General features: G+C 49.9%; 1 protein-coding gene across 1 annotated transcript; it reads right to left on the bottom strand.

Moving 5' to 3' along the window:
• LOC147863224 (uncharacterized) lies at positions 1-27,785 on the bottom strand. The gene is made up of 4 exons (XM_087321789.1): positions 27,588-27,785; positions 1,420-2,079; positions 939-1,108; positions 1-457 (listed from the first exon to the last, which is right to left on the bottom strand). Exons 1-4 carry the CDS (start codon positions 27,783-27,785, stop codon positions 313-315), a joined length of 1,173 nt encoding a protein of 390 aa, XP_087177915.1. The 3' UTR covers positions 1-312.
• Between the last annotated feature and the right edge of the window lie 79 nt (positions 27,786-27,864).

Raw genomic sequence — 27,864 nt, forward strand, 5'->3', positions numbered from 1 at the left:
GTGAGAAGATTTTAGTCCAATTAACATGTCCAGAGATGAGCATGTATGTGCATCGCATCATCATGCACACCAGGGAACTAGCTCTTGCAGACATATATAGCAAGGAAAAACATATACACATATATGCATACAAACCAAGGAAAATAATCCCAAGGAACCCTATTATCTCACTCATGAATTCAAGGGTAAGACCTTTTTTCATCTCTAAGGAGTGAAGCATCATGGGCAAAATGATGCACCAAGTTCAGATTAAAAAAAAGACAATTCAAATCAAGATGATAAATGTCATGGTCTGCATTAACATAACAATCTTTACGCTCGCCCGAGAATTGCTGAGTTTAGCGCGGAACCTCCATCATCATGCAATGACATGGGAGCTGAGGAAGGAGAAGGATTGATCTCTCCATGCTCTTCCTCCACATCCCATAGGAAGGAAGCATAGGAAGCCATGACATAGCTGTGCACATATAAAGCAAGAAACCATGGATTGGTAAGACCATAGAAAACCTAATATCCATGGAGCACGCATGGCACATTATGATCTAATCAAGCATACATGGTAGGTACATTATGATATCTGAATATGAGACAAATCAAGCATTATGGCAAAGCATCATGACATATCATGATCTGACAAAGCAAAGCATGCAATCATATCGTGATCTATAATCAAGCATACAATATAGCATGATGCACCATATTATCTATCATCATCAGATCAAGCATACATGGCACCATATGATCACGATCATCATCAGATCAAGCATACAGAGCGTTATTACATCATTATCATCATGATTCAGTCAACAATCCATGCATGCATCGCATCATGATCTAAACAACCATGCATGGCATCATCTAAGCAAACCATGCATGGCATCAACGTCAAGATATAAATCAAGCATATAATCATTTTTGTAATTGTAAGGCCAACTAACCAGTCATTAGGAGCAGCCTGAATTGCCTGATCATAGTACATTTCTGCCCTACGTTCATCCTTATGGGCAGCCCATTGCAACTTTGCATACTGAGAGAGAACTTCACCATCATAAGGGTCAGCCAAGATAGCCCTTTCATAACATTCTTCCGATTTCCTCACATCTCCTCTCTGCAGAACAAGGCCAAGCGTGAGAAGAATATTAGCCGTGGAAAACACAATTAGGGATCTGAAGAATGGTTTCACGAGAAGAAATATGTGCAGCGTGACAACAATTAGAACAGATCCAAGAAATGTTGTTTGAGAAGGAACAGACATTGTGAACACAGTTAGAACACATCAAGAAATGATTTAAGGAAGCACTGACAATGTAATGTAACCACAACTGGAACAGACCAAGAAAATAATTACGGAAGGATGGACGACAATTTTCCCAGTTAGAACTTGATCAGGGAAATGGTTTCTAGAATCTTTGCGCCTACCTCTGCTAAAAACTGTGCATAATTGCTGAGGAAGAGCGGATTGTTCGGGTTTTTCTGCAACATGCTCTGGTAATAAGCATCTATTTGATCGTCAGAGGATCCATGGCTGCCTTCCTCTGCAGTTGAGCGTGAATAGAACCCAATACCTCCATTACCAGATCCTGAAAACCCACTTCCCAAGCTCAGGAAGCCTAATTTAGACCCGTCTTGAGAGGAAAGCGCGGGTCTTCCAGGCTCGTTGAATTCTTCTGGCGCTGCAGTTATGGAGACGGAGAAGGTAGAGAGCAGATCTCCTTCAGATTGAGCTCGATGGAGGGCCGGAGGTCGGGATACGAAGGGGCGATCTGAGGAAGAGGAAGAGGAGTTTACGTGACATTCTGCAGAAGGTCGACGATGGTGTAAAGCACAAGAAGAAGAAGAAGAAGAAGAAGAAGAAGTAATGGTAGATTGTGGGTGAAATTCTGGTGCAGAAGAGGAGGCGGGTAAAGAAGGAGAGGAGGGTTGGATGAGGTGATCGGAGAAGAGAGAAGTTACAGTTATTAGTGAAGGAGCAGAAGAGGTGCGAAGAAGCATGGCGATGGATGGTGATGGTGATGGTGATGGTGATGGTGATGGTGATGGTGATGGTGATGGTGATGGTGATGGTGATGGTGGGCAAAGCTTCGAGGGGGATCAGAAATGTAGGCCACAGACGAGACAGAGACAGAGACAGAGACAGAGACAGAGACACAGAGAGAGAGAGAGGTTATGGCTATGGCGAGAGGTTATGGCTTCTTCTTCTTCTTCTTTCGAATGAATGTAATAATATAAATATGTATGTATATATTTGCTCATTCTGTGGGCAGAAAAACGCAGGTGGGGGAGGATCGGACGGAGAAACGCAGGTGGGGGAGGATCGGACGGAGAAACGCAGGTGGCTGTTTTCTTTATGAATATGTATGTATACATACATATATGTATGTACATACTGTGGTGGAGATGGACGGATGTGATGGGATGGGTGTCCATCCCATCCCATCCCATCCCGTCCATACACATACATACATACATACATACATTATTACATACATACATTATTACATTATTACATATGCATACATATGTTGTACTTACACTTCCATCTTCCCCTCCCAAGCTTTTAAAATGGAACAAACTAAACACATCTCTACATATTCCAGAGGAGCGAGAGATGTGAGTTTATATGGAACCCTTCTTCTTCCATCTCAAGGGTTTGCCGGTTTTCTTGAGGTACATTCTACCCCCCCCCCCCCCTTCCCTGTACATGCATTATGGACATCGCCCCATGCCCATACACGCATGATGGAAGACATACAGTATGTATGTATTCCCAACCGACCGCACATTTTGTGTCTCTTGACCTTCATCATCTCAGCCTCCTACTTTGCTCTTTATGGGAGCCCCCATCATACCTCGAAATGTCAAATTAATATACCCTCATGAATGCGTCTTGTTTATCTTTATATTATTAGTCCTTGTTTCTAGTGAATCCACCTTTGTCTTGTCTCCATTTTTGGCCTTGTACCAAATTAGCCTCTTCATCATTTCAGCACCCTCCTTGTTTTTAGTAAATAACCTTTTTATTTTGACCCTAGACTCTTTAATATTTCATGTCCCTTCTAAGTGTTGGACATCTCACCTTCCATGTTGTGGTACGGAAATCCTAATAAGAGTCTTTGTAGAGAGAGGTTTTATTCACATTTTCAGAGGTCAAATATGGCCAATGAAACCAAAAACATAACATGTGAAAGTGAGTAGTGGTTCTCAATTATCAAGAACTTTTCGGATGAATGTGGAATGAAGAGTGCTACTATGACTATGAGATAAATTCGTGCAAGGATTGGGTTTGTTCAAAGACATGGGAAAGCATAGTCAAATGTGATCAAAGGTAGAGCATTATATCAAAGTATGATACTCAAACACCCGAACTTGTTTGGGGCAAAGTGTGCATAATTGACAACTCTCATCATTTGTGCTCCCACACTCTGTCTCATATTGCAATGTGTGCCAGCTAGCTTGTCGCATAGAAGCGATGGTTCGGATGGCAAACAACAGGATGTGCTCTTGTTGAGCGGAGAAGCTCGACTGGATCCGGATCGGAGAACCGTATGGGTATCCGGAACCAAGCGCCGGATCGGAGAGTCGGATTGGATTGTAACCTGTAGGCCGTTAGAGGCCTATGGTCTTAGCCTAGTACATAGGCATATTTCTTGGAGTTAGTGTTAGTCACTCATATGACCATTCAAGTACTTGTTAATACTTATGTCGGTCCTTTTATGGACTTGTATAAAAGTGCTCACTGAGCACATTGTATGTACGGAGAATTGTTTTTGAAATTGAGTTTATGTTGTACTGCTCTCTCCTGTCTCTCATGTGTACGTTGTATGTCCCAAACTCGCCATTAAACCTGTGTTTGTTTGTTGTTGTTATATGGTGAAGCCAACTCTGTTTACAAGGTTCTGCAAGGGTTGAAATCCTCCATTGCCGACAGAAAGCATTAGATAGACGAAAACCTAACTTCCGGTAGAAGAAATAGACATAAGAAGGAAATTGACAGAGGAATGGCAAGCTCGCTTCCGATAGAGAAGCTCAACAGGAACAACTACGCGTCTTGGTCGTATAAGATGCACCAGTACCTGTTTGGACAAGGGTACTGGAGTTATGTCGAGGGAGCAAACGAGGTAGTGTTACCGGCCGGCAAAGGAGTCCAGAGTGGGAAACGGAGAGTTAATTGAGTAGTAGGAATATGGTTGTAAGTAAGCTATGAGTGTGGATGGACGGACCAGAATCGATATGCCGTTCCGGATCCGGACCGATCCCGAACAGGTGCGGATGGCACCGTTTTGTAATACAGACTGGAAACCTATTTAAAGGCCCGGATACAATGTAATAGTTAGCGGTGAATTAATAAAAGCTGAGCGTTATTATCTATCTATGTTAATTGCCGTTCTGTCTTAATTGTTATAGCTTACGCGTGTGTTTATGAAAGACGATCATAATAAGTAACTTAATTAAGTCGGATTAAGCGTTGAAGTCTAATCCGGTTGCCGTAACACCCTTTGGTGAAGTGTCTCCCGTAGACACCCTGTGTTAGGCCATTGTCCGGCCCGAAGAGTTAACATAGTTTTTGGCGACCACGATTCCTGTTTTTGCAGCGAACGACGGCACGGATGGATGTCTAGATCAACGCACGACCTGGTTACAGATCGAACTCGACGCCTTGCCGAAAGGCAAAGGAGACGCGAGGCTTTTCAGCAAGCGGCGCAGGAAATTAGAGAGGATCGCTCGTTTTCCAACGTAATCCGGAGGACTCCCTCTGGTTACAGCAAACATCGATACCGGACGACGGCAGCAGCCTAAGTAGCCTCCGGTAAACCGAATCCCTTCTCCACGCGTTGGCAAACAGAGAAGGCGAAGCAGAAGCCTTTTCAGCATATGAATCGGACTCCGAAGGGGAATACAACGTGCACACGAACTACCGTAGCAGCAACGAAACCCCAGGCGGACCGGAGGACGAAGGATCGGATACCTTACCGACACCGGAACCGGAAGTGCTAACACTGGAACCCCCGGAACTAGCAGAAGAAGAGAGACCTCCGACACCGGAAGTTGAAGAGGAGAGACCTCCGTCACCAAAAGAAGAGGAAAAACCACCGACGCCGGAAACAAAAGAGGAAAAACCACCGACACCGGAGAAAATTCCGGAACAAGCACCAACACTGCCAGCCCGCGCACCGATACCGGACGATGACATGCCGTTCCAGTACTCGAAGTATAGAGATGATCCGGACGCGGAAGCTCATGTGCACACCTTTGAACAAACATGGGAAGCCAACCGTGTGTCCCAGCGATTGACCCCGGAGGAAGAAGAACGCTCTAAGATAGCGGAATTTGGCGTCACATTGGAGGGACCGACAACAAGATGGCGCCGGACACAGGACCCGTCTACCATCAACACCTTTGCAGATTTAAAAGCTAAATTCTTGCATTTTTTTCAAAAAGAGGTGGACTAGACCATAATGGTAGGCTTATTTTATACCATCCGACAGGAGGCAGGGGAGAGCATTCCCCAATTTGTCATCCGGTTTCAACGGATGCATAGTCAGCTTGCCCGCGCACCCCCGGAGGAAGAATTACGGACTACATTTCTAAACGCGCTCCGGGAACCTCTACGCACGGTTTGCACGGTAATTGACTTCCGCACAAGTACCATCGACCAGGTCATTGACCGGGTGAGAGAGATGGAAAAGACAAGCTCCTGGCTCACACTGGGAGCACTCCAACGAGCGTTACCGTCCGATCAAGACCTCCGGTTTCGGCAAGCAATATAGTGCACAACCTGCTTGAATTCCGAACACTCGGCTCTAGAATGCACTATGAGGACGCAATGTGTAATCTGTCAATCCAAGAGCCATACGACGGATAGGTGCGAGTATAATCTGTTGAACCGACAAGCACCGCCCGTCCGACAAATTGAGCCACGCAGCAGCCGGGATGAAGAAGACAAACGTTGGTGGCGAATGGACCGCGACCGACCGGCACAGGATGTCCGGCACGGCGATCGAAGGGAAAATGATGTCCGGTACGGTGATCGGTGGGATAACTATGACCGGCATGATCGGTACCAGGGTTACAATAGACGATACGAACATTACGACCGGGAGCACTCCCCCGGGTATCGTCAGCAACGGGAGGAATACGGCAGATATAACGGGCAACCCCGTCAAGAGTACCGTAATAAGAAGAGCTATAACAAAAAACGGCATTTTGAAAAAGGCGGCTACCCCCGGGATCCGGAACAAGGAGCTCCAAGCAGCCAACCGGTACAAAACCCCGCGCGTACCGCAGGACCTGCCCCGGGTACAACAGACAATGCCGAATCTAGCAATACCCGGAAAGCCTACTGCTACTACGGCCGACAGGAAGGCCATTATAGTAACCAATGCCCGGTGAAGAGCTATGAAAAACGACCGGCGGTAAATATGGTAGTCCCTGAGGTGGCAGATCTGCAGCAGGTGACCACAAGGTCGAAGGGCATGGCCAAGGAATGGGAGACGCATGAGACCATCCGGAAACAAGCAACGGAATGGGTAAAGAAAGCAAACGAACAGAATGTCACAGATTTACAGCGGCAAAAGGAGAACACCGCAGGGCTTGCCGGCGGTAGTCACTCCGAGTGCCAAATTACGTTGCCACTAGGAAGACTCCTACAACTCGTGCTAAGATTCACGGAAGGACTGAAGACGGCCATGACGGCAAGAGAACCATCACCGGCACCGGTACTCTTCTCGAATCCGGAGGAGGGACCAACGGTGGTGGACACCAGCAGTCCGGTAATCACTGCCATTGTAAAAGGGAAAGAACTCCCCGGCACAGTTATAGACGGAGGCTCTAGGGTGAATGTAATAAGCCTCCGGACGTCTGATGCCCTAGGAATTCACGAGTGGGAGCCGTGTCCGTTCTGGTTGCGGATGGCCGATACAAGCTCAGTGCGGCCGACAGGATTAATACGGAAATTAGAAGTCACCGTCGGCGGTCATACATTTTACATCTCGGCCGTAGTGCTACAATTACAGGCACAAGGCGCATACCCGCTATTGTTGGGGCGGCCATGGTTGAAAACGGCACATATCAAACAGAATTGGCAGAAAAATATAATTACCTTCCAGCGAGGAAAAGCCAAGGTACGGGTACCAACATAGCCAAGGACGAGCACTGGCAAGGAATGTACACCGTTGTATGCGGAATGCGTCAACATGCTAGAAGGGTTAGCGGATGAAGAAGAAGCTCAGTACCTGCAAGAAAACCCGAAGATCATACCCCTCTTCGAAATTGACATTGCCGAAGCAGTAGCACCATACTTACCGCAACCGGAAGAGGCTGAAGCAGAACCGGATAAAGACGCAATCTAGGAATTACGGCAAGCGCAGGAAGCGTTGGAACGGGAAATGGCCGTTTCACAGCGCGTAAAAGCGTCGCAACTGGAAAAGGTGAACCTAGGCACCACGGACGAAGCAAAACCGGTGCACATCGCCAAGGAGATGAAGTCCGAAGACAAAACGGCGATGATCACACTTCTCACGGAATTTCGCGATGTGTTCGCCTGGTCATACGAAGACATGCGAGGACTCGACCCTCAGTTATACCAGCATCAGGTGCACTTGAGCAAGGATGCAAAACCAGTGTCACAAAGACGGTACCGGATGAATCCCAACTATGCCGCCAAAGTAAAGGAGGAAATCGACAAACTGCTAAGAGTTGGCTTTATCTGTCCGGTAAAGAAAGCGACATGGCTGAGCCCAATCGTAGTCGTACCGAAGAAGAACGGAAAAATTCGAGTTTGCGTGGACTACCGGAAACTCAATGCGGCTACGGTAACGGATGTGTTTCCACTTCCGTTCACAGATGGAGTGTTGGATGCCATCGCCGGCCATGAGGTCTATAGCTTCCTAGATGGATTTAGCGGGTATAATCAGATCCGGATGCACCCCGACGACCAAGAGAAAACGACATTCGTCACCGAATGGGAGGTGTTTGTGGCCGTGGTGATGATGTTCGGGTTGAAAACGGCACCGACAACATTTCAACGAATCATCATGGAAATCTTTGGTGAATATATACCGGCTTTTATGCAGGTTTTCCTTGACAATTTCGCCGTCTATAGCCGGGAGGAGGACCATTTTCAGCACCTCCGTCTTTGTCTAGAAAAGTGTAGAGCGTACCGGCTAAGCTTGAATCCGGCAAAGTGTGTATTTGGCGTGTCCAGTGGAACTTTATTAGGACATATTGTGAGCCAGGAAGGTATTGCAGTCGACCCGGACAAAGTGAAAGCCATATTAGAAGCACCGGCGCCGGCAACGGCAAAGGCATTAAGCCGGTTCTTAGGCCAGATTCGGTGGCACAGCCGGATGCTCTGATACTTAGCCGACTTGGCTACACCGTTGCATGCCGCCGTACATCGGACACCATTCCAGTGGACCGACACTGAGGATAGAGCGTATAGGGCCCTCAAGGTACTATTGTCGCAGGCACCGGTAGTACAACCTCCGGATTGGAGTAAAGAATTTCACGTGTTCGTAGACGCCTCCGACATCGCAATCGAAAGCGTACTTATGCAGCTTACGGAGCCAAAATGGTACTAGCTAGTGTACTATGCCAGCCGAAAGCTATCCCAAGCAGAACGAAACTACTCTACCACGGAACGGGAAGCCCTAGGGATGATCTACAGTGTGACAAAGTTTCGGCATTATTTATTGGGAAGGAAGTTTTCCTTCCATGTAGATCATTCGGCACTCCTTTACCTGGTGTCCAAAGCGTCACTCACCGGAAAATTGGCCCGGTGGACCTTACTGTTACAGGAGTTCGAGTTTGAAATATTCCACCGACCCAGTATACAGCATGCCGTGGCGGATTACTTAAGCCGATTAGAGTCCGGAGAGACGGGTGACGGAGTAGCGAATGAGTTTCCGGATGCAGAGCTGTTTCGAGTCACTACGGAGGCGGCAACAGATGAGACGGTGGCACAGGAAGACAAATGGCTCACAAATATGCACCAGTTTCTGAGCACAGGACTGCCTCCGGAAGAGATGAACCGGGACGAACGGAAATGCCTGGCGGTGCAAAGCCGACATTTCTGCTTACTGCAAGACACACTGTACCACAAGGGCGCAGACGGCATATGGAGACGGGCGGTGCGCAGCGATGAAAAGGAACTGATACTGAGGGAAGCCCACTGCGGAGTTGCCAGAGGTCACTATGCCGGGGATGCGACGGCCAGGAAAATATGGCAAAGTGGCCTATGGTGGCCAACGACACTAAGAGATGCGGTACGATACGCAAAAGAATGTGACCTATGCTAGAGAATGGGCCAGCCAACGGAGCAGGCTCGTATGCCACACCAGCCGGTACTACCACTCGAGCCATTCCAGAAGTGGGGGCTGGACTTTGTAGGACCCTTCAAGCCACCGGCAATGAGAACGGGTAATCGGTACGTCATCGTTGCTACGGATTATTGCACGAAATGGGTAGAGGCCAAAGCATTAAGGGATAACACCGCTGCGTCAATGGCGAAGTTTCTATATGAGTACATCTGGTGCCGTTATGGATGCCCAATTGAATTAATAAGCGACCAAGGGGGGCACTTTCTCGGCCAAGTAGTGGAAAGCCTCACGACATTCTATGCCGTTGTCCACAAACGGAGCACACCTTACTATCCACAGGCGAACGGTTTAGCGGAATCAACGAACAAGACGCTCCAAAATATCCTCTGGAAGATCGTCAACGAAAACCGGACGGATTGGGACACAAAGCTACATAGCGCGCTTTGGGCATACCGGACGACATACAAAACGAGCATCCGAACAACACCGTTCCGGTTAGCGTTCGGACTAGAGGCGGTCATGCCGGTAGAATTCCAAGTACCCAGCTTACGGAACCAGCTACGGGAACGGCTGAACGAGAAGGAGTCGGAGGCAATACGGTTGACAACGTTGTGTGAGCTCGAGGAACAACGACTGACCAGCATCCTGCATTTAGAATTGGAGCAACGACGACGGAAAGCATTTGTCGACCGGCACAGGAAAGGTAACGAAAAAATGTTCGCAATCGGCAAACCGGTGTTAGTATTTCAAACCCGGATGGGCAAGATGCCGGGTAAACTACGGTTTAGATGGACCGGACCGTATTGGCTAACACGGGAGTATAATGGGTGCTACCAGTTAGGGACACTTGCCGGCGAAGTGCTAGGCAAATGGGTCAACGGATTCCGGTTGAACCCATATAGAGGACCGATGCCTAAGAACCCATTTGAGCAAAGGACCGACACCAGTGAGGGAAATGGCAACCACCAAGACGGCAGAGAAGGCGAGCCGGTAACTGGGGAGAATGAGGCCGGTAAGGGTCCGAGAGGACCAACGGACAAGTGACGTCACACTAAATTAAATTATAATTAAAAAAAAAAAAAAAACAATCATGCAAAAGCGAGGAATGAATGGATGAAAGAGCGAGGAGCGAAAAGGTACGTAGTGCGCATTTAAAGCGCCACCATAGGACATAATGCTATTTTAGTACACGACATGCACACACTCGAAAAAGGCGCCAGAATGCACAGACAAAAACCATTGCGCGTAGAGACCCTTTACTTTCGCGAACCCAGGAGCACAGAAGCACCAAGACGCTGTAAGATCATCAGACGAGAACCTACGCATAGAGAACCCCCGCCTTCTGAACTCTCTCTCTCTCAACCTCACTCTCATCACCATCCAACCTCGCCACCGCAATCCGACCTCGACACAGAAATGGACCCGCAAACGTTGTCGAAAGCCGCCAAGACATGGCTAAAGCAACACGGGCTCGAGGGCTTCTTGATGATGATGGAAGTACCGCCACACAAAGAAGCCGACAAAGTGATCAAAGAAATCGACACTGAGGTCATAACGGCAGAAGCGATTCGAGCGTTAACAGGCCTTCCGGAGGGAGGCATACTCACGATCGACAATCCAACCCCGGAGCTACTCATCAGGTATTTTGGTGAGTAGTCTCTAGCCAGCAAGGGCTACCGGACACAGGGCGGCGGAGACATGCTGTTCCGCGAGATTGCTCGTGTGCTCCACGAGTACGGCCACGTGTACCCTAGACCCCCTGTCATGCCGCAGAACCGGGCAGGGATGATCATTGCCACCTATGAAGGGATTAAGGTGGATTGGCTGGTATTGATCGCAGACGGGTTGTGTGCGGCCATATAGATCGTGAGAGGCAAAGACGGCAAAGAAGGCCGAGACGGACGGAGGATATGGCACGCCGTAACGCAGTGGCTCACCTTGCTTGTGCCACCCGTCCAGCCCAAGAAGCGAGGAAGAGTAGCGGATGGCACCCCAAAGACGGCTTCCAAACGACAACAGTTGTTGGCCTCTAAGGCCACTAAGGGAAAGGCGGCGGATGCAGAACAGGCGGCAACAGGAAGCGGCAGCCGGAAGCGCCCAACGGAGGCGCAGGAGGAACCACCGGCACGGCCCGTGAAGGTCACACTCCGCCGACCGGTGAATAGAGAAGCGGACCCCTTGGCGGCAAAACTCAATGCCGGGGCTCAGGAGGAGGAAATAGAGGAGGAGCCCACAGAGCACCTCTAGCGACGGTCGTCGGCAAGGACCGTTGAGACAGCTGGGAAACGTTCGGACCCTCAGACGGAGGGAAAACCGGCTCCCCTTAGTGAGACTCCCACGCCAAGGAAGGAACCGGAACCGGTGCACATGGCACCGGAAACAGAAGCCCCGGCACCACCGGCACCACCGGCAAGTCCCATCCCGCCAGAGCCGGAAAGGTCAATGCAGCCTCGCCCGGTCAGCCAAGAAGAAGCGCAAGGGGAACCAGGACAGCAGGGTGGTCCACGGGCAGAAACGGAACTGCAACTCAGCGCAACCAGGCGGGACCACCCCTCTACAAGTGAGCCCATCTGTCAAACCTCCGTGCAAGCACAACAAGGCACCGGTAGCCTGTGGCTCCGGTGGATAGGCGAACAGATAGCCGGAGCAGTGGGGTATATTGAGGCGGAAGAAAGAGCGCAAAGCGAACGGTTGCTCGTCACAACCGAACAACTAGAGACGGCTCGGTCCAAAATCCGGTGCCTTGAAAAAGACTTGGATCAGGTCACGACAGAGATGGCCAAAATGGCCTTAATGGCAACACAGATCCAATCACCGGTGACTCCGGTAAGTGTACAGAATAAAGAAACGGAACAACCGGTACATAACAATAAAACCCCGGCAACGGAAACCGTTCTGGCGAGAGATGCGGCGCAAGCCCAGGAGCTTGCGGAATTGAGAGATGAACTTGCCGCACAAGAAGCGCTAAGGAGCCGTGAACGAGAATTGAAGACAGCGGCCGAAGCCGAATTAAAGAAGACTGCTGAGAACCTCCGTCGGGCAGAGGAGAGCCTCCGGAAAGGCCATCAAGCGTACGACCGGCTAAAGGAGGAGAAAGACAAAGTGCTGCAGGAAAAGGACAAGTTGAGGAAAACGGCGGAAACAGAGATTGAACGGCTAAAGGAAGAGCTCCGCCAGCAGAAGGACCGCGAGGACCGGGCCCATCGTCAGATCAACGCACGGCTCAAGCAAAAGATAGATGATTTTGAGCACCTGCACCGGGACTACAAACGGCTGGAAACGGAGCATAAAGAACGGATGGCCGAGCTCCAGCAGGCAGTTGATCGGGCTGCGACGGCGATCGCCGACGAACGTGCGGAAAATACAAGACGCTTCGACGAGGCGGAGAAGGTCCGGATGGAGCTCCAGAGGCAGCAGTAGGAAGAAAAAGAGAGAGCGTCAACAGTATTGCAGAAATTACAAAGCACATATCAAAGGCAATTGGCGCATTATAAGGCGCAGGCGGAGGACAACGTCAAAATCATCAAACAACTGAAGGAGGAACGGCAAGCGGCGGAAACCAAATCGCAATTGGGAACGAGCCGGATTCAGTCCATCCTCCGAGCATGGCTGAATCAGACAAAACACTTGATTGATGAAAGCTCCGTAAAATGGTGGACAAAGTGGGCACAAAACGCGGTGGAACTCCAGTTGCTACGGGCAGATGTGGCAAACCGGCGGAAGGAAGGAAATGATTGTTATACGTTGACTTCCGAGGACTTCATCGCCATACAGGACGAGCTGGCCGACGACTTCCAAGTCCTGGCAAATGAACAGCTGGCGCAGGTCAGGCAGCTCGTAGCTCAGCTAGACGATGATAGGTTGGATGCTCAAATCCAGTTTGAAAGCTACGAGCGGTCCCGGGTGCGGGAAGAAAAAGCACGGGAAGCGGCAACGGTTAACCTTAGTGATGAGGAACCGTCGCCGGCTGAGGCCCAGCCCGGCACCAGTCAACCGGAGACCACTACGACAAAGGGAGCAACGACGGAGATGCCGGCGTCAGAGGAACACACGGAGGAGTAGCCGCAGCAGTCACCAACGAACCCGCTGCAGCAGACATCAACAGAGCAGCAACAACAACCACCAATTCCAGATGAACCATTGGAGCCTCTCGAACAAAGCATTCTGGATATTTTGGACGAAGAATAGCAAGGGTCGGTTGTGGATTCGACGTACAAGGTACTGTCCCACGGGCGTGCCATGTGGTACCGGCCGGCAAAGGAGTCCAGAGTGGGAAACGGAGAGTTAATTGAGTAGTAGGAATATGGTTGTAAGTAAGCTACGAGTGTGGACGGACGGACCGGAATCGGTATGCCGTTCCGGATCCGGACCGATCCCGAACAGGTGCGGATGGCACCGTTTTGTAATACAGACCGGAAACCTATTTAAAGGCCCGGATACAATGTAATAGTTAGCGGTGAATTAATAAAAGCTTAGCGTTATTATCTATCTATGTTAATTGCCGTTCTGTCTTAATTGTTATATCTTACGCGTGTATTTATGAAAGACGATCATAATAAGTAACTTAATTAAGTCAGATTAAGCGTTGAAGTCTAATCCGGTTGCCGTAACACCCTTTGGTGAAGTGTCTCCCGTAGACACCCTGTGTTAGGCCATTGTTCGGCCCGAAGAGTTAACAGGTAGCGTTGGAGCCGACATACAAGGACTTCCTGGCGTGGGAGCAATGAGTGAGCATAGTGCTATACTGCCTCGCATCCTGTGTGCAAGATTAGATGCTCGACTACATCAAAGACGCAAAGTCACCGAAGGAGGCCTGGGAAAATCTCTAAAAGATTTTCGCCGCCAGTACCACAGCCCGTAAGTTGCAGCTCCGGCAAGAGCCCAACAACATCCGGCAGAGAGACAGGTCGGTTACGGACTATACCACCAATCAAGATAAAGGAGATCTGTGACACACTTGAGTCCATCAACGTGACCATGGACAAGGACGAGATGGTCCAGAGGTAGTCGAGCCCATCAACGTGACCGTGGACAAGGACGAGATGGTCCAAATCTACCTCGGTGGCCTAACATAGAGGTACGAGCCAATCCAAACACCGAGTTGCACCCGGGAGAAACCACCATCCTTCTTCGACCTACAATCAATGGTAATGGTCGAAGAAAACCATGCGAGTGGGTCGAGGACCACTCTGTCATAGACATATGACACGGAGGAAGCTAGGGATTGAACCCAAGACCTCGTGGTCTCTATTGGGCAACCCTACCAATTGAGTTACCTATGCATCCTTGTCCAACTTCATGTAGTGTAGATTGAACATTGGAAGTTTCTAGCTTGCATACATTCTCATGCATTCTCTGTTGCATGCATCCTCATGCATCCTCTTGCATTCTCCATTGCATGCATCCTCTATTTCTTGTTGGCTTACATAGGCCAACCTTGGTGTATAAATACTTAGGTGCACCTTGATTCTAATCAAGGTGAACAACACCAGTTACGGATTCTATAATTTGAGTTCTTGTTCTTTTCCTCTCTCTTGTGTTCTAGTCTAGTCTTCTCTTTGCTCTATTATACTTGTATGTGACAATTTGTTCACCTTCCCTTCTTGCTACCATGTCCGGCTCCGTCGACAACCTAAACCAAATCATGACAGCCTTGCAACAACTTCAGTTAGAGAATGAAATCCTTTGGGAATCATTATGAGAGTTGCAATCCGGCATTTCAAGAAATCCACCACCCGCCGAGTCACAACCACTGTCGACACCGAGCCTGACCACGTCCTCTTCCCATCCATATGTCCTCGAACCAACCATCAGCCTACCGGACAAATTCAACGGCACGAGGGCGTATCTTCGCACCTTCATCAACCAAATTCAGCTTATCATCCGATTACAACCCCAACGGTATGCTAGTTGTTTGTCGGCCGGCAAGGGAAGTTCAGGATGGGGAAAGACGTATAATTAATAACCGGGAGCTGATTATTTATAATATAGAATTATTATGATTTTGAGAAGCGAACGGACGGACCCCGAATCAGTATGTCGATCCAGATCCGGACCGATTCGTAGCCGGTTGCCGGTTGGCACCGGTTTGTATCATTAGCTGGAGACCTATAAAAGGGCCTGGTTAGATTGTAATCAGGAGCGGATAATTAGTAGAGTGTTGTTGTTCTGTATCTTAATCCTTGTTAATTACCGTTCAGTGCTAAGTGTAATTCAGCTTACGCGTGTATTGTGACTAATGATCTTGCCGATTAGTAACCAATTATCATTAATAGTTCGGTCTAAGTTTATCTCACCACAACACCCTTTGGTGAAGTGTCTCAAGGGACACCCTATGTTAGGCCATTGTCCGGCCCTAGCGATAACACAGTTTTTGGCGACCACAATTCCTGCACAAACACAGCGAACAACGGCGGGAATGGATGACTAGACCAACGAATGACCCGGTTACGGAGCGAGCAAGAAGACTTGCCGAACGATTGCGGAAGTGAGAGGCTTTCCAGCAGGCGGCAGAAGAGATCCTTGCGGATCGATCATTTTCCAAAGTAATCCAACGAGTGGCCGCGGAGTCACTCCGCGTGCAGCAGACTCCCCACCCGGACAACTTGAGCAGTCTCCGGGACACGGAATCCATTTTGCAAGCATTACCGATAGGGGAAGGCACTTCGGAACCGTTCTCGGCCTTCAAATCAGATTCAGACGGCGAATGTAGCGTCCATTCGAATTACCGTAGTAGCCACGACACCCCAAACGGACCAGAGGACGAGTAGTCGGATACCTTACTGACACTAGAACCGGAGTTAACAGAACTGGAAAGCCTAGAATGGAAAAACCTCCGTGTTACCGATTAGGAACACGGTCTACGGTCAGTCCTTCGACCTAGACCTCCAAGTGACTGTGTGACAACGAATGGTAGCGTCTGTACGTAATACTTAGTGGGCTTGTTGGGTTGTGCTGCCGGCAAGCCTCGGGGTGGGAATAGTACCGTCAGGTACGGTTGTATGATAGGCCAGAGCTTTTTGCCTCCTTGATACGCGTGCAGGCCTTCCCTTAACATCGGCCCTGTGATGACCCCCCAATCGACCGTACGCCCTTCAAAGGTATCAATGATGATACCTGCCTTCTCCTTGGGCATCCCATATGCGTTTAGATGTACGCATCCGACCTCTAATAGGAATTTGGCGATTTCGTGGAAAAAGGGATCCGGGATCTCCTTCGTTCTATATGCCTTGGCGGATGACGAATATGGACCGAAATACCTCTGCAGGGACTCTGCAGGAGGGATTTCGAAATGCCTTTCACCTAGTGATGACAGGTCCAACTTTTTCCGGATGGATGAGTTGGTGACCGTGTCGATGTTGAGCTTTCTGGCGATGTCCAATGCATCAAGGTGTGGAGGTGCCTCCGCGACCCTAATGTACCCATCCAAGCGTTTCTCCACGACCCATCAACGCAAGGCGGTAGAGATGAATATCGGCATAGTGGGAATAGGGTCGTGGCTAGGGGGTGAAGACTGTTGGTGGCGGTGGGCTTGAGCTCTATGATAGGATGGAGAAGAAGGTGAGGAAGGGGAGCGATGATAGCGCTAAGAGTTAGGAGGTTGATTTATGCATTGTGCAGAAAACCTTCTCTTTCCTTCTTTTTGTGGCCTAGGGTTCATTGGTCGGTGAGCCATCATGGTGCCACGTGTTCTTGGTCTAGAAGTGTGTGCATGCCTTAAGTCCTTTTAATAGTGTCGCTAGCTTCTCTTATTTTTTTTCTCTTTTTTTTCTCTTTTTTTCGTAACAATTACATACAAGCCTATTTTTACACTATAATACAAGTGGGGCCATGCTGTCTACTTACTCCGCGGATTCTCTGGCTTTGTCCTGTCCGGCGGGGAACGGGTTAGGTGGCGTAGGTCCCAGATAAGGTTTAAGGCGAAACCCATTTACTTTCTATCGTAACACTTCCCCGGCCAACGTGCCCAGTTGAAATGTGCCTTGTTCCGCTCCTACTATCCAGTACAAGTCTGTCCAGCGGAATCGTAATTTTCCTGGCATGTGCCCCATGCGGGTTTGGAAAACCAATACCGCTCTACCGATCGCAAAATCTTTTTCCCGTGCATTCCGATGTCGATCCACAAACGCTTTACACCGTCGTTGTTCCTGCTACAACACAACCATGCTGTGTACGCGTTTTTCGCCGAGTTCGACTAGCTGGTGCAATCGTACTTCCTCCGACTTGGCTTCAAATAGTTGGTCCCGTACTTGAATCCGTAAACTGGGTATCTGAAATTCAACCGGCATAACGGCCTCCAGCCCAAACGATAGTCGAAACGGTGTTGATTGTATGTTGGTTTTGTAGCTAGTCCTGTACGCCCATAACGCACTGTGTAATTTAGTATCCCAGTCCGTTCTATTTTCATTGATGGTTTTCTTTAATATGGTCTGCAATGTCTTGTTGGTGGATTCCGCCAACCCATTCGCCTGTGGGTAATATGGCGTACTCTTCTTGTGGACCACGGCATAATGATGTGTTAGTTCACGAACCGCCATATTGAGAAAGTGGCTCCTCTGATCGCTAATAAGCTCAATCGGACAACCAAACTGACACTAGATGTGTTCGTAAAGGAATCTCGTCGTGACAGCCGCCGTATTCTCCCGTAGTGCCTTTGCTTCTACCCACTTGGTGCAATAATCCGTGGCCACCAATATGTATTTATTGCCCATACGGGCTGCCGCTGGTGTGAAGGGGCCTACAAAATCCAATCCCCACTTTTGGAAGGGATCTAATGGCAATACGGGCTGGTGTGACATTCTTGCGCCCTCCGTGGGTTGGCCCATCCGTTGACACAAATCGCACTTTGTGCAATAATCATACGCATCCTTCTGTGTAGTTGGCCACCATAGGCTTGCTTGCCATATTTTCCGGGCCGTAACATCACCCGCGTAATGTCCGCCTGCCGTGCCGCAGTGAGCCTCCCATAAGACCGCTTCTTTCTCATCCTGACGTGCATCGCGTCGCCAAATGCCATCATTGCCTTTGTGATATAAGATTCCTTCTACCAGGCAGAAGTTACGGCTCCGGACGGCTAATCGTTTCTTCTCGTCCATGCGTAATTGCGGTGGGGGCAACCCCGTAGTCAAAAAGTAGGTCATTTCCATGAGCCACCGGTCCAGAAATGTCTTTTCCATTAGTTCTGTTAGTGCTGCTACCTGCAGAATGTCTGCATCCGCAAAGTCGTCTTCATCCCTTTGCGTTGTTTCTCCATTATCGAGTCTGCTCAAAAAATCTGCCACTGCGTGTTGCGTACCCGGCTGGTGCTGAATTACAAAATCGAATTCTTGAAGCAGCAACATCCATCTCGCCAATTTCCCCGTCAACGCTTGTTTCTCCACCAAATACAGCAGTGCCGAATGATCCCACGTGAAACGTGAATTTCCGCCCTAGCAAATAATGCCGGAATTTATTGATGATGTAGATCATCCCCAACGCCTCCCGTTCCGTTGTGGAATAGTTACGCTCCGCCGTTGATAATTTCTGACTAGCGTAGTACACCGACCGGTACCAATTCAGCTCTGTGACCTACATTAGCGCACTTCCTATTGCTATGTCCGAGGCATCTACGAACACGTGGAATGGCTTCGCCCAAACTGGTGGCTATACGACGGGTGCCGGCGTGAGCATTCCTTTAGCGCATCATATGCCTTTTCTTCTGTCACTATCCATTGGAAGGGGGTCCGGTGCCAAATCTTGTATCATCCGCCAAATCTTGTATCATCTGACTGTGCCATCGTATTTGTCCTAAATTATGGCTGAGTGATTTCGCATTTGTCGGAGTTTTGGCTTGAGTAATCGCAGAGATTTTATTCGAATCGACCGCTATCCCTTCCTTGCTGACTATATGGCCTAGGAGAGCCCCGTTGATAACGCCAAAGGCACATTTGGCGGGATTTAGGCTTAAGCGTGCGGTGCGGCAACGTTCCATAAAATGGTCGGTTGTTCTCCCATATACCGCAAAATCGTCTAAACAAACTTGCATGAAGGCCGGAATGTATTCCCCAAAAATCTCCGTGATTGTCAGTTGAAATGTCGTCGGCGCCGTCTTTAGCCTGAACATCATGACGACTGCCACATAGACTACCCAGTCCGTGACAAATGGCGACTTCTCTTGGTCATCGGGGTGCATGCGTACTTGGTTGTACCCACTGAAGCCATCTAAAAAACTATACATGTCATGCCCTGCGACGACGTCCAGTACGCTATCGGTGAATGGTAAGGGAATGCGTCTGTAATGGTTACGACGTTTAATTTTCGGTAGTCCACGCATACCCGTATTTTGCCATTTTTCTTTGGTACGACTATGATCGGGCTTAACCATGTAGATTGTTTAATTGGCCGTATGAATCCTGCCTTCAGGAGTTTGTCAATTTCTTCATTTACGCGGGCCGCGTAGTTTGGGTTCATGCGGTAGCGACGCTGCTGGACCAGTTTCGCGTCAGTTGCTAAATTAATCTTATGTTGATAGAACTTTGGATCTGACCCATTCATGTCCTCGTGGGCCCAGGAAAACACATCTTTATACTTCTTGAGTAGTACAATCATCGCATCTCTCTGGTCCGGCCTTAATTCCTTTGTGATGGAGAGGAAACGGGGTTTTGATGTCGTACCCATGTTTACTTCTTTCAGGGTTGAGGGGATGACTCGCTGTGAAATTTCCATTTCCCTCTCGAACGTTGCCCGTGCTCTGCTTAGTTCTAATATTGACTTCGGGTTTGGTTCGTAAGCCTCGTCGTGGAGTGTAGTGGTTGTGGCATATTCCATCGCGGTTTCGATGACGTCGATTTCGAACAGCGGAATAATCCGAGGGTGCTCGTCTAGGTATGCCTCTAATTCTGTATCATCCACCCCAACCAGCATATTTATGTCTTCCGCGTACAATGGTGTTATGCCCTTGGGTTGTGCCACCATTTCCTTCGTTGGTACGCGGACCTTGGTGCGTCCGCGTCGAAAACTGATACACTTGTGTTGCCAGCTCTGCTTGATATTCGTTGAACAAAGCCACGGTCTGCCCAGCAGCACAGGGTACGCCCTGGGGCATCCAGGGTGAGGACTACCGCCGAGATGTCAAAGCGATGTCCGCCCACAATAATGCCTACCTTACGTATCAACCCCAATGGTCGTATTGAGCAGGTATTTGCCATGCGGAGCCAGAATGGGCAAGCTTCCCATTCTGAAATTCCCAATTGTTCACATGTCTTCGCGCTAATTACATTAACGCTTGAGCCGCCATCGATTACGCATCATGGGATTTCCTGACCATGTAATATCAACTTAATAGCCGGGTTGTTGTGATCCACCACTGTCGGTCCGTCACTAATATACGTGAAATTCGTGGCGACACTTACCCCAGGTCTGCCCGTCACCCGCTCTTCCACGGCCTGGCGGAATCGTGGGACTAGTTGCGGCAGCTTCTCCATGTTTAATGTTATCTCAAAGCCTGGCAATGCTTGCCAAATGGGGTCCGGGATGGTCCCTCGTCCTCCAATAGTTCCACCGTGTTTGCGGATTCCTTCCGCATGCGCTCCGCGTTTGTCGCATTTGCTTTTTCAACCCATGCCTGGGTTGTTCGCCATATCTCATCTTGCGTGGTCCAATCAGCTGTTTTTGTTTGCTGACGTGTCGTGACTTGCTGCACTTCCGCCGTAATCGTATTGACAGCGGGCCCCTTGCCCTTTCGTACTAGGCATTGTGTGGCATAATGTCCGAGCTGTTGACAAACAAAACAATGGATGTTAGATTCGCCCTTCTCGGCCCCTCGTGGTGTGTACCGATCCCCCGGTGTGACTTGCTCCTCCCGGTCCTGCTTCGTTTGTCGGAGCGTACGCGGTGGTTATTGTTGGTCCCGGCGTGGTTCCTGGTGCCGATCATCGCCTGAACTTTCGTCATATCACCGGTGGTTCCGATATTGCCGATGCTTTCCGCGAGGTCCATTGAAGCCGCCACGTTTGTTTGTCGGCCGGTAATTCTCATAGCGTCGGCCCCCTTTAGTATGTCTGGGGTGGCCACGATAGTCTTCATCCTCTAGCTCGTCTTCCCGGGAATCGTTGTGATTCCAGCGATTCCGGTAGTGTCGGTCGTCGCGTGGATTGTGATCCATATACCTGACAGGAACTCAACGCTCCTTATGCACAAAGCTCGGCCACAACCGAGATTCTTTTCATACACAGAAAACAGGAAACGAAAAAAAACACGACTCAAAGGAGAGGAAGGTACACAGGAGGTTTACGTGGAAAACCCAAAGAGGGAAAAACCACGGCAGCCCACAGGCTGCAAACTGTCACTATGTGGGAATGTACAACAGTGAGTTCACTGAGGCAACGACCTCGTGCACACAGATCTTCGCCACAGGCAGCGGTTACAACAGAGGCAACGACCTCTTTCTCTCTCTCTCTCTCTCTCTGTGTACACTATTACGTGCTCTCTCTTCTTCTTGCACCAACAGGGAAAAATGACAACAACAACAGTTACTAAAAGTTTGCCCTAAGTCATATTTATACTAATATGACTTTTCGGCTATTTACAAATGTAGCCTCGATGGGCTCTCAGAAACATATTTACGAATATGTCTCTTCATCCGGTTCTCACCGGGTCTGTACCATCCGGCTCTCCGTAGCCGGGTACTCCTCATTCGGTTCATACCGGGCCTGCACCATCCGGCTCTCTGTAGCCGGGTACTCCTCATCCGGTTCATATCGGGCCTGCACCATCCGGCTCTCCGTAGCCGGGTACTCCTCATCCGGTTCATACTGGGTCTGCACCATCCGGCTCTCCGTAGCCAGGTACTCCTCATCGGGTTCATACCGGGCCTGCACCATCCGGCTCTCCGTAGTCGGGTACTCCTCATCCGGTTCATCGGCACTGTTATTCTTCCTTCCCATCCGGAGGGACCTGTTTCCCAACAAACTCCCCCTTCACTTCGGCATGGGGTGTCTTACCAGCCCGATCTTCTTACGGCATGCGTTCAGCTTGTCGGGTGTCAACACTTTGGTCAGCATATCTGACCCGTTCTCGGTCGTGTGGATCTTCGTCAGTGCGAACTCCTGGTCATCCACTCTTTCCCGGATCCAGTGATACCTCCGCTGGATATGCTTCGTCCGGGAATGGTAGGCCGCATTCTTAGCAAGGTGGATGGCACTTTGACTGTCGCAGTAGAGTCGGTATTCCTCTTGCCGGATACCGAGCTCTCCGATGAAGTCCTTCATCCATAATATTTCCTTGCCGGCTTCCACAGCCGCCATGTACTCCACCTCTATGGTTGACAATGCAACCGTCTTCTGCAACCACGACTGCCACGAAACAGCTCCCCCTGCATATGTCATCACATACCCGGATGTAGACCGGCTGGTATCCACATCAGCCGACATGTCTAAATCGGTGAAACCATCCAGTTGAGGTTTTCCGGAGCCGAATCGGAGACACATATTTGAAGTGCCCTTCAAATACCAGAGTATCCACTTGACCGCGTTCCAGTGCTCCTTGCCGGGATTGCTCATAAACCGGCTCACCACTCCAACTGCGTTTCCAATATCCGGTCGGGTACACACCATTGCGTACATCAAGCTCCCGACGGCAGAGGCATATGGGATCTTCATCATATCCGCCTTCTCTGCTTTCGTCTTCGGACTTTGCTTACTGGATAGCTTGCAGTTTGCCGAAAGTGTCGATCCAACCGGTTTCACATCTGACATGTTGAACCGGTGAAGCACCTTTGTCAGGTACTTCTCCTGTGACAGGCATAATTGCTTCTTTGAGCGGTCCCGAATGATGTGCATCCCCAGCATCTGCCTTGCCGGACCCAAGTCTTTCATTGAGAAGGTCCGGTTGAGAGCCTTCTTCAGCATCCGTATTTTTACTTGGTCTTGTCCGACGATCAACATGTCATCCACGTACACGAGGAGTATCAGGAAGTCCCCTCCTTCGAACTTCTTCACAAACACGCAATGATCGGCCTACGTCTTGTGGTACCCTTGATCGGTCATGAAGGAGTCGAACTTCCGGTACCATTGCCGGGGAGCCTGCTTCAGTCCGTACAGGCTCTTCTCCAACCGGCATACCAGGTGCTCCTTCCCTTTCTCCACAAATCCTTCCGGTTGCTTCATATAGATCTCCTCTTCGAGGTCGCCGTGAAGGAATGTCGTCTTCACGTCAAGCTGCTATACCTCGAGGTCCATGCTTGCTGCTATACTCAGCACCGTCCGGATGGAGGTCATCTTTACTCCCGGGGAAAATATCTCGTCGAAGTCCACGCCCTTCTTCTGCTGGAACCCCTTCACCACGATCCTGGCTTTGTATCTCGAGGGGTTGCCGGCATCTCCCAGTTTCAACTTGTACACCCACTTGTTTCGGAGTGCCCGCTTTCCTTTCGGCAACTCCACCAATTCGTACGTATGGTTCTCATGCAAGGAATCCATCTCCTCCTGCATGGCACTTAACCATTTTCGGCTGTGGGTGTCTTCCTTCACTTCTTCGAAGCTTTCCGGCTCCCCCTCATCGGTCAGCAGAACATGCTCTGCATCCGGAAATGTCCGGGGCGCCCTTCTCTCTCTGAGAGGATATCTACGTCTTCGGGCTTCGGTAACCGGCTCCTCCATTTGCTCTTCATCCGAATCCGATTCGGGGTCTTGGCCGGTTCCGGTCTCAGCTTCCTCTACTTCTTCATCTGCCGGTTCGGTATACTCACCGTAACCGGCTGGTTCCTCGAGTGCTAACCGATCTCTTGCCGGTTGGGTCTGCTCATCGTAGAGTCTATCCTTACCGGTCGACTCGGAGTTCATTATCTTCTTCTCCGACTCCCAGTCGGCGAGCGTCTTGTCCTCCATGAAGATAATATCTCGACTCCGGAATACCTTCTTGTCGACCGGGTCCCACACTCGGTAGCCGAACTCATCGTCACCGTAACCGAGGAATATGCATGGCCGGGTCTTTGGATCTAGCTTTCCTCTCCGGTCCTTAGCTACATGCACGTACGCGAGACACCCGAACACCTTCAGATGCCGGTAGGATACTTCCTTACCGGTCCACACTCTCTGTGGCGTGTCTCCGTCCAAGGGTACAGAGGGTGATCTATTTATCACGTATGTCGCCGTCGACAGTGCCTCAGCCCAAAACTTCTTGGGTAGTTTTGCATGCGCTAGCATACTCCTTTCGAGCCGGAGTCCTTTCGAGCGGCAGTACTCCTCGAACTGCCCCCGGTACTCTCCTCCGTTATCTGCTCGAACCGCCTTCAGCTTCCGGTCGGTTTCTCTTTCCACTCTCGCGTGGAGCTCTTTGAAGACGGATAACACCTGATCCTTTGTCTTCAACGGTGTGGCCCACAGCTTCCGGTTGTGGTCATCTATGAACGTCACGAAGTACTGCGATCCGGCATGTGACTTCGTGTCTACTTGACACACATCCGTATGCACCAACTCCAGTGGTGCATTACGTCTCATCAGTGGCCTTGGTCGGAAGGAGGTCCGGTTCTGCTTACCGGCCAGACAATCAATGCACTTCTCTAACTGCACGTTCTTCATAGGAATGAGGTTGTCGTCTGTAAGCCTCTTCATCCCCTTCTCGCTCATATGACACAGCCTCTTGTGCCACAGCTCACCGGCAGTGTCGGATGCCACGTTCACTTCTTCCGGACATAACCGGCCATTTATCAGGTACAACGTGTTTACCTTCCGAGCCCGAGCCACAATCAGGCTCCCTTTGCTGAACTTCATGACACCGTTCCGGATGCTACCCGTGTAGCCTTCATCATCTAGTCGACTGGCTGATATCAGGTTCAGACGAACCTCCGGAACGTGTCGGACATCCTTCAGCAGCAACTTGCATCCGGTTGGTGTTGACAACCACACGTCTCCTATGCCGATAATTCGGCATGTACCTTCATTCCCCATCCGGACACAACCGTGGTCACCGGCTGAGTAGGATGAGAAGCATTTCCGGTCCGGGGTAAGGTGGAACGACGCTCCGGAGTCTACCACCCAGGTCATCTCGTCGCCGGCAAGGTTTATCTCACTCTCCTCGGTGATGAGCATCAACTCCTCTTCACTTGCCGCGATTGCCGTCGTTCCCTTCCGGTCCGGCCCCCTCCGGTCTTTACCGTTCCGGTCCGGGGTTTGCTTCGAATCGGTACCGTCGGTTTCCTTGTCTTTACGGAAATGCCGAAAGTTCTTTTGGAAGTGTCCCGACTTGCCGCAATAGAAGCAAGTAGGCCTCCCCCTTGACTTTGACCGTGTCCCCGACTTCTCCCGGTTCTGGGGACTACGGTTTCTATGTCTTCCGCGTTCCGATTCGGTAAGAAGCGCTTTGGAGTCGGAGCTCGTATCTTTGTCTTTCCCACGCGCCTCCTCATCTAGCAAGCTCGACTTTACTCTTGCTAGGGATAACCGTTTTCCTTCCGGCCCGGCGTTGCCCAAAGTGACAACCAACGTCTCCCAGCTATCCGGGAGGGAACCAAGCAAGAGTAGCACTAGTACCTCATTGGTAAGAGGTACTTCCAATGACGTTGCCTGGTGTATCAGCCCCTAGAAGGCATTCATATGCTCCGCCATGCTGGAGCCATCTTGGTACCGGAGTCTTACTAGCTTCCGGAATACCGAAACCTGATTAACAGCATTTTTGTTTTGAAACATTATGCCGATCTTCTCCCATAGCTCATGAGCCTTGCTCTCTTCATTAAAGTTGTTGTACAGGCTCATGTCGATGAAGCACCGTATGTACGCCGTTGTCTTCATGTGCATCACCTCCCATATCGCGGCGTCGATTTTGTCCGGTCTCTTGTCCCCGAACTGAACCGGCAGCCAGAGGTCTTTAACAACGAGCATGTCCCTCATCTTCGACTTCCATACTGAATAGTTGGAGCCGGTGAGCTTGAACATGCCGCCAAATGATTCGTCCATTTTCCGTGTCAATTTCGCTCTGATACCACTTGACAGGAACTCAACGCTCCTTATGCACAAAGCTCGGCCACAACCGAGATTCTTTTCATACACAGAAAACAGGAAATGAAAAAAAACACGACTCAAAGGAGAGGAAGGTACACAGGAGGTTTACGTGGAAAACCCAAAGAGGGAAAAACCACGGCAGCCCACAGGCTGCAAACTGTCACTATGTGGGAATGTACAACAGTGAGTTCACTGAGGCAACGACCTCGTGCACACAGATCTTCGCCACAGGCGGCGGTTACAACAGAGGCAACGACCTCTTTCTCTCTCTCTCTCTCTGTGTACACTATTACGTGCTCTCTCTTCTTCTTGCACCAACAGGGAAAAATGACAACAACAACAGTTACTAAAAGTTTTCCCTAAGTCATATTTATACTAATATGACTTTTCGGCTATTTACAAATGTAGCCTCGATGGGCTCTCAGAAACATATTTACGAATATGTCTCTTCATCCGGTTCTCACCGGGTCTGTACCATCCGGCTCTCCGTAGCCGGGTACTCCTCATCCAGTTCATACCGGGCCTGCACCATCCGGCTCTCTGTAGCCGAGTACTCCTCATCCGGTTCATACCGGGCCTGCACCATTCGGCTCTCCATAGCCAGGTACTCCTCATCCGGTTCATACCGGGTCTGCACCATCCGGCTCTCCGTAGCCGAGTACTCCTCATCTGGTTCATACCGGGCCTGCACCATCCGGCTCTTCGTAGCCGGGTACTCCTCATCCGGTTCATCGGCACTGTTCTTCTTCCTTCCCATCCGGAGGGACCTGTTTCCCAACAATACCGTGGTCGGTCTTCCTCCCTCCTTTGTTCATTACGACGTGGGGGACGTTGTGTGTCCACGCTGCGTACTATGGACGTGGCTCTGTTCAACATATTGTACTCGCACTGCTCAATTGTGTGAGCTTTCGAGTCATAGATTGGACAGTGAATTCGCATGTTGCACTCCACTGCGGAATGCCCCGAATTCAAGCAAATCATGCATTGGATCGCTTGACGAAAATATCGTTCCTCGTCCTGAGGTAACGCTTGTCGTAATGAAGACATGGAAAACCTTTCCTCTTCTTTGTCCAGCTCGATATGTAGCGCTCTTTCTATGACCATATCGGTTGTTTCCCCTTTCACGCTATGGTTGTTGAGCGTTGTCTGTATGGGTCGGTGTAAGGCTGCCAGAAATGTCTCCCTGGCCTCGTCCTCCGTTGGGCCCCGTTCTAATTTCCGCCGTAGATTTTGGAAACGTAAGCTGAAATCCGCGATCGTCTCTGTCGGCAGTTGCTTAATTATGTAGAACTGCCTGAGGATCTCGTGTTGTGGCACCCTTTGATAAAAGAACTGCAACTGGTCGAAGGTCATGATTGCTGGCAGATCCATCTGCGAATGCCAAAACGCCGCTCTCCCATCCAAGGTTAATACGAACTCCGTCATTTTGGACTGGTGTGCTACTCCTTCGGAAAGGCTTTGCTCTGCGCCATGTGGTTTGCATTCCAGACATTTAGGAACAGTCGAATGTGGGTTGTGGCATCGGTTTCGCCATTGAAGCGGGGATAAGAAAAGGCTATGTTGGATGCTAC

This window comes from Azolla caroliniana, unplaced genomic scaffold (assembly GCF_043228905.1).
Source record: "Azolla caroliniana isolate FFs.n. ecotype wild unplaced genomic scaffold, voAzoCaro1.0.p SCAF_6, whole genome shotgun sequence".
Taxonomy (NCBI): Eukaryota; Viridiplantae; Streptophyta; class Polypodiopsida; order Salviniales; family Salviniaceae; genus Azolla; species Azolla caroliniana.

Excerpts from the sequence above, each read along its gene's own strand:
- LOC147863224 (XM_087321789.1), bottom strand. The coding sequence starts at position 27,785 with ATGTCTGGAATGCAAACCACATGGCGCAGAGCAAAGCCTTTCCGAAGG. Across the intron at positions 2,080-27,587 it reads CCACAACACGAGATCCTCAG|CTTTGCCCACCATCACCATC; the intron begins GCAGTTCTACAT and ends TCCCCCTCGAAG. Across the intron at positions 458-938 it reads CAGGCTGCTCCTAATGACTG|CTATGTCATGGCTTCCTATG; the intron begins GTTAGTTGGCCT and ends ATATGTGCACAG.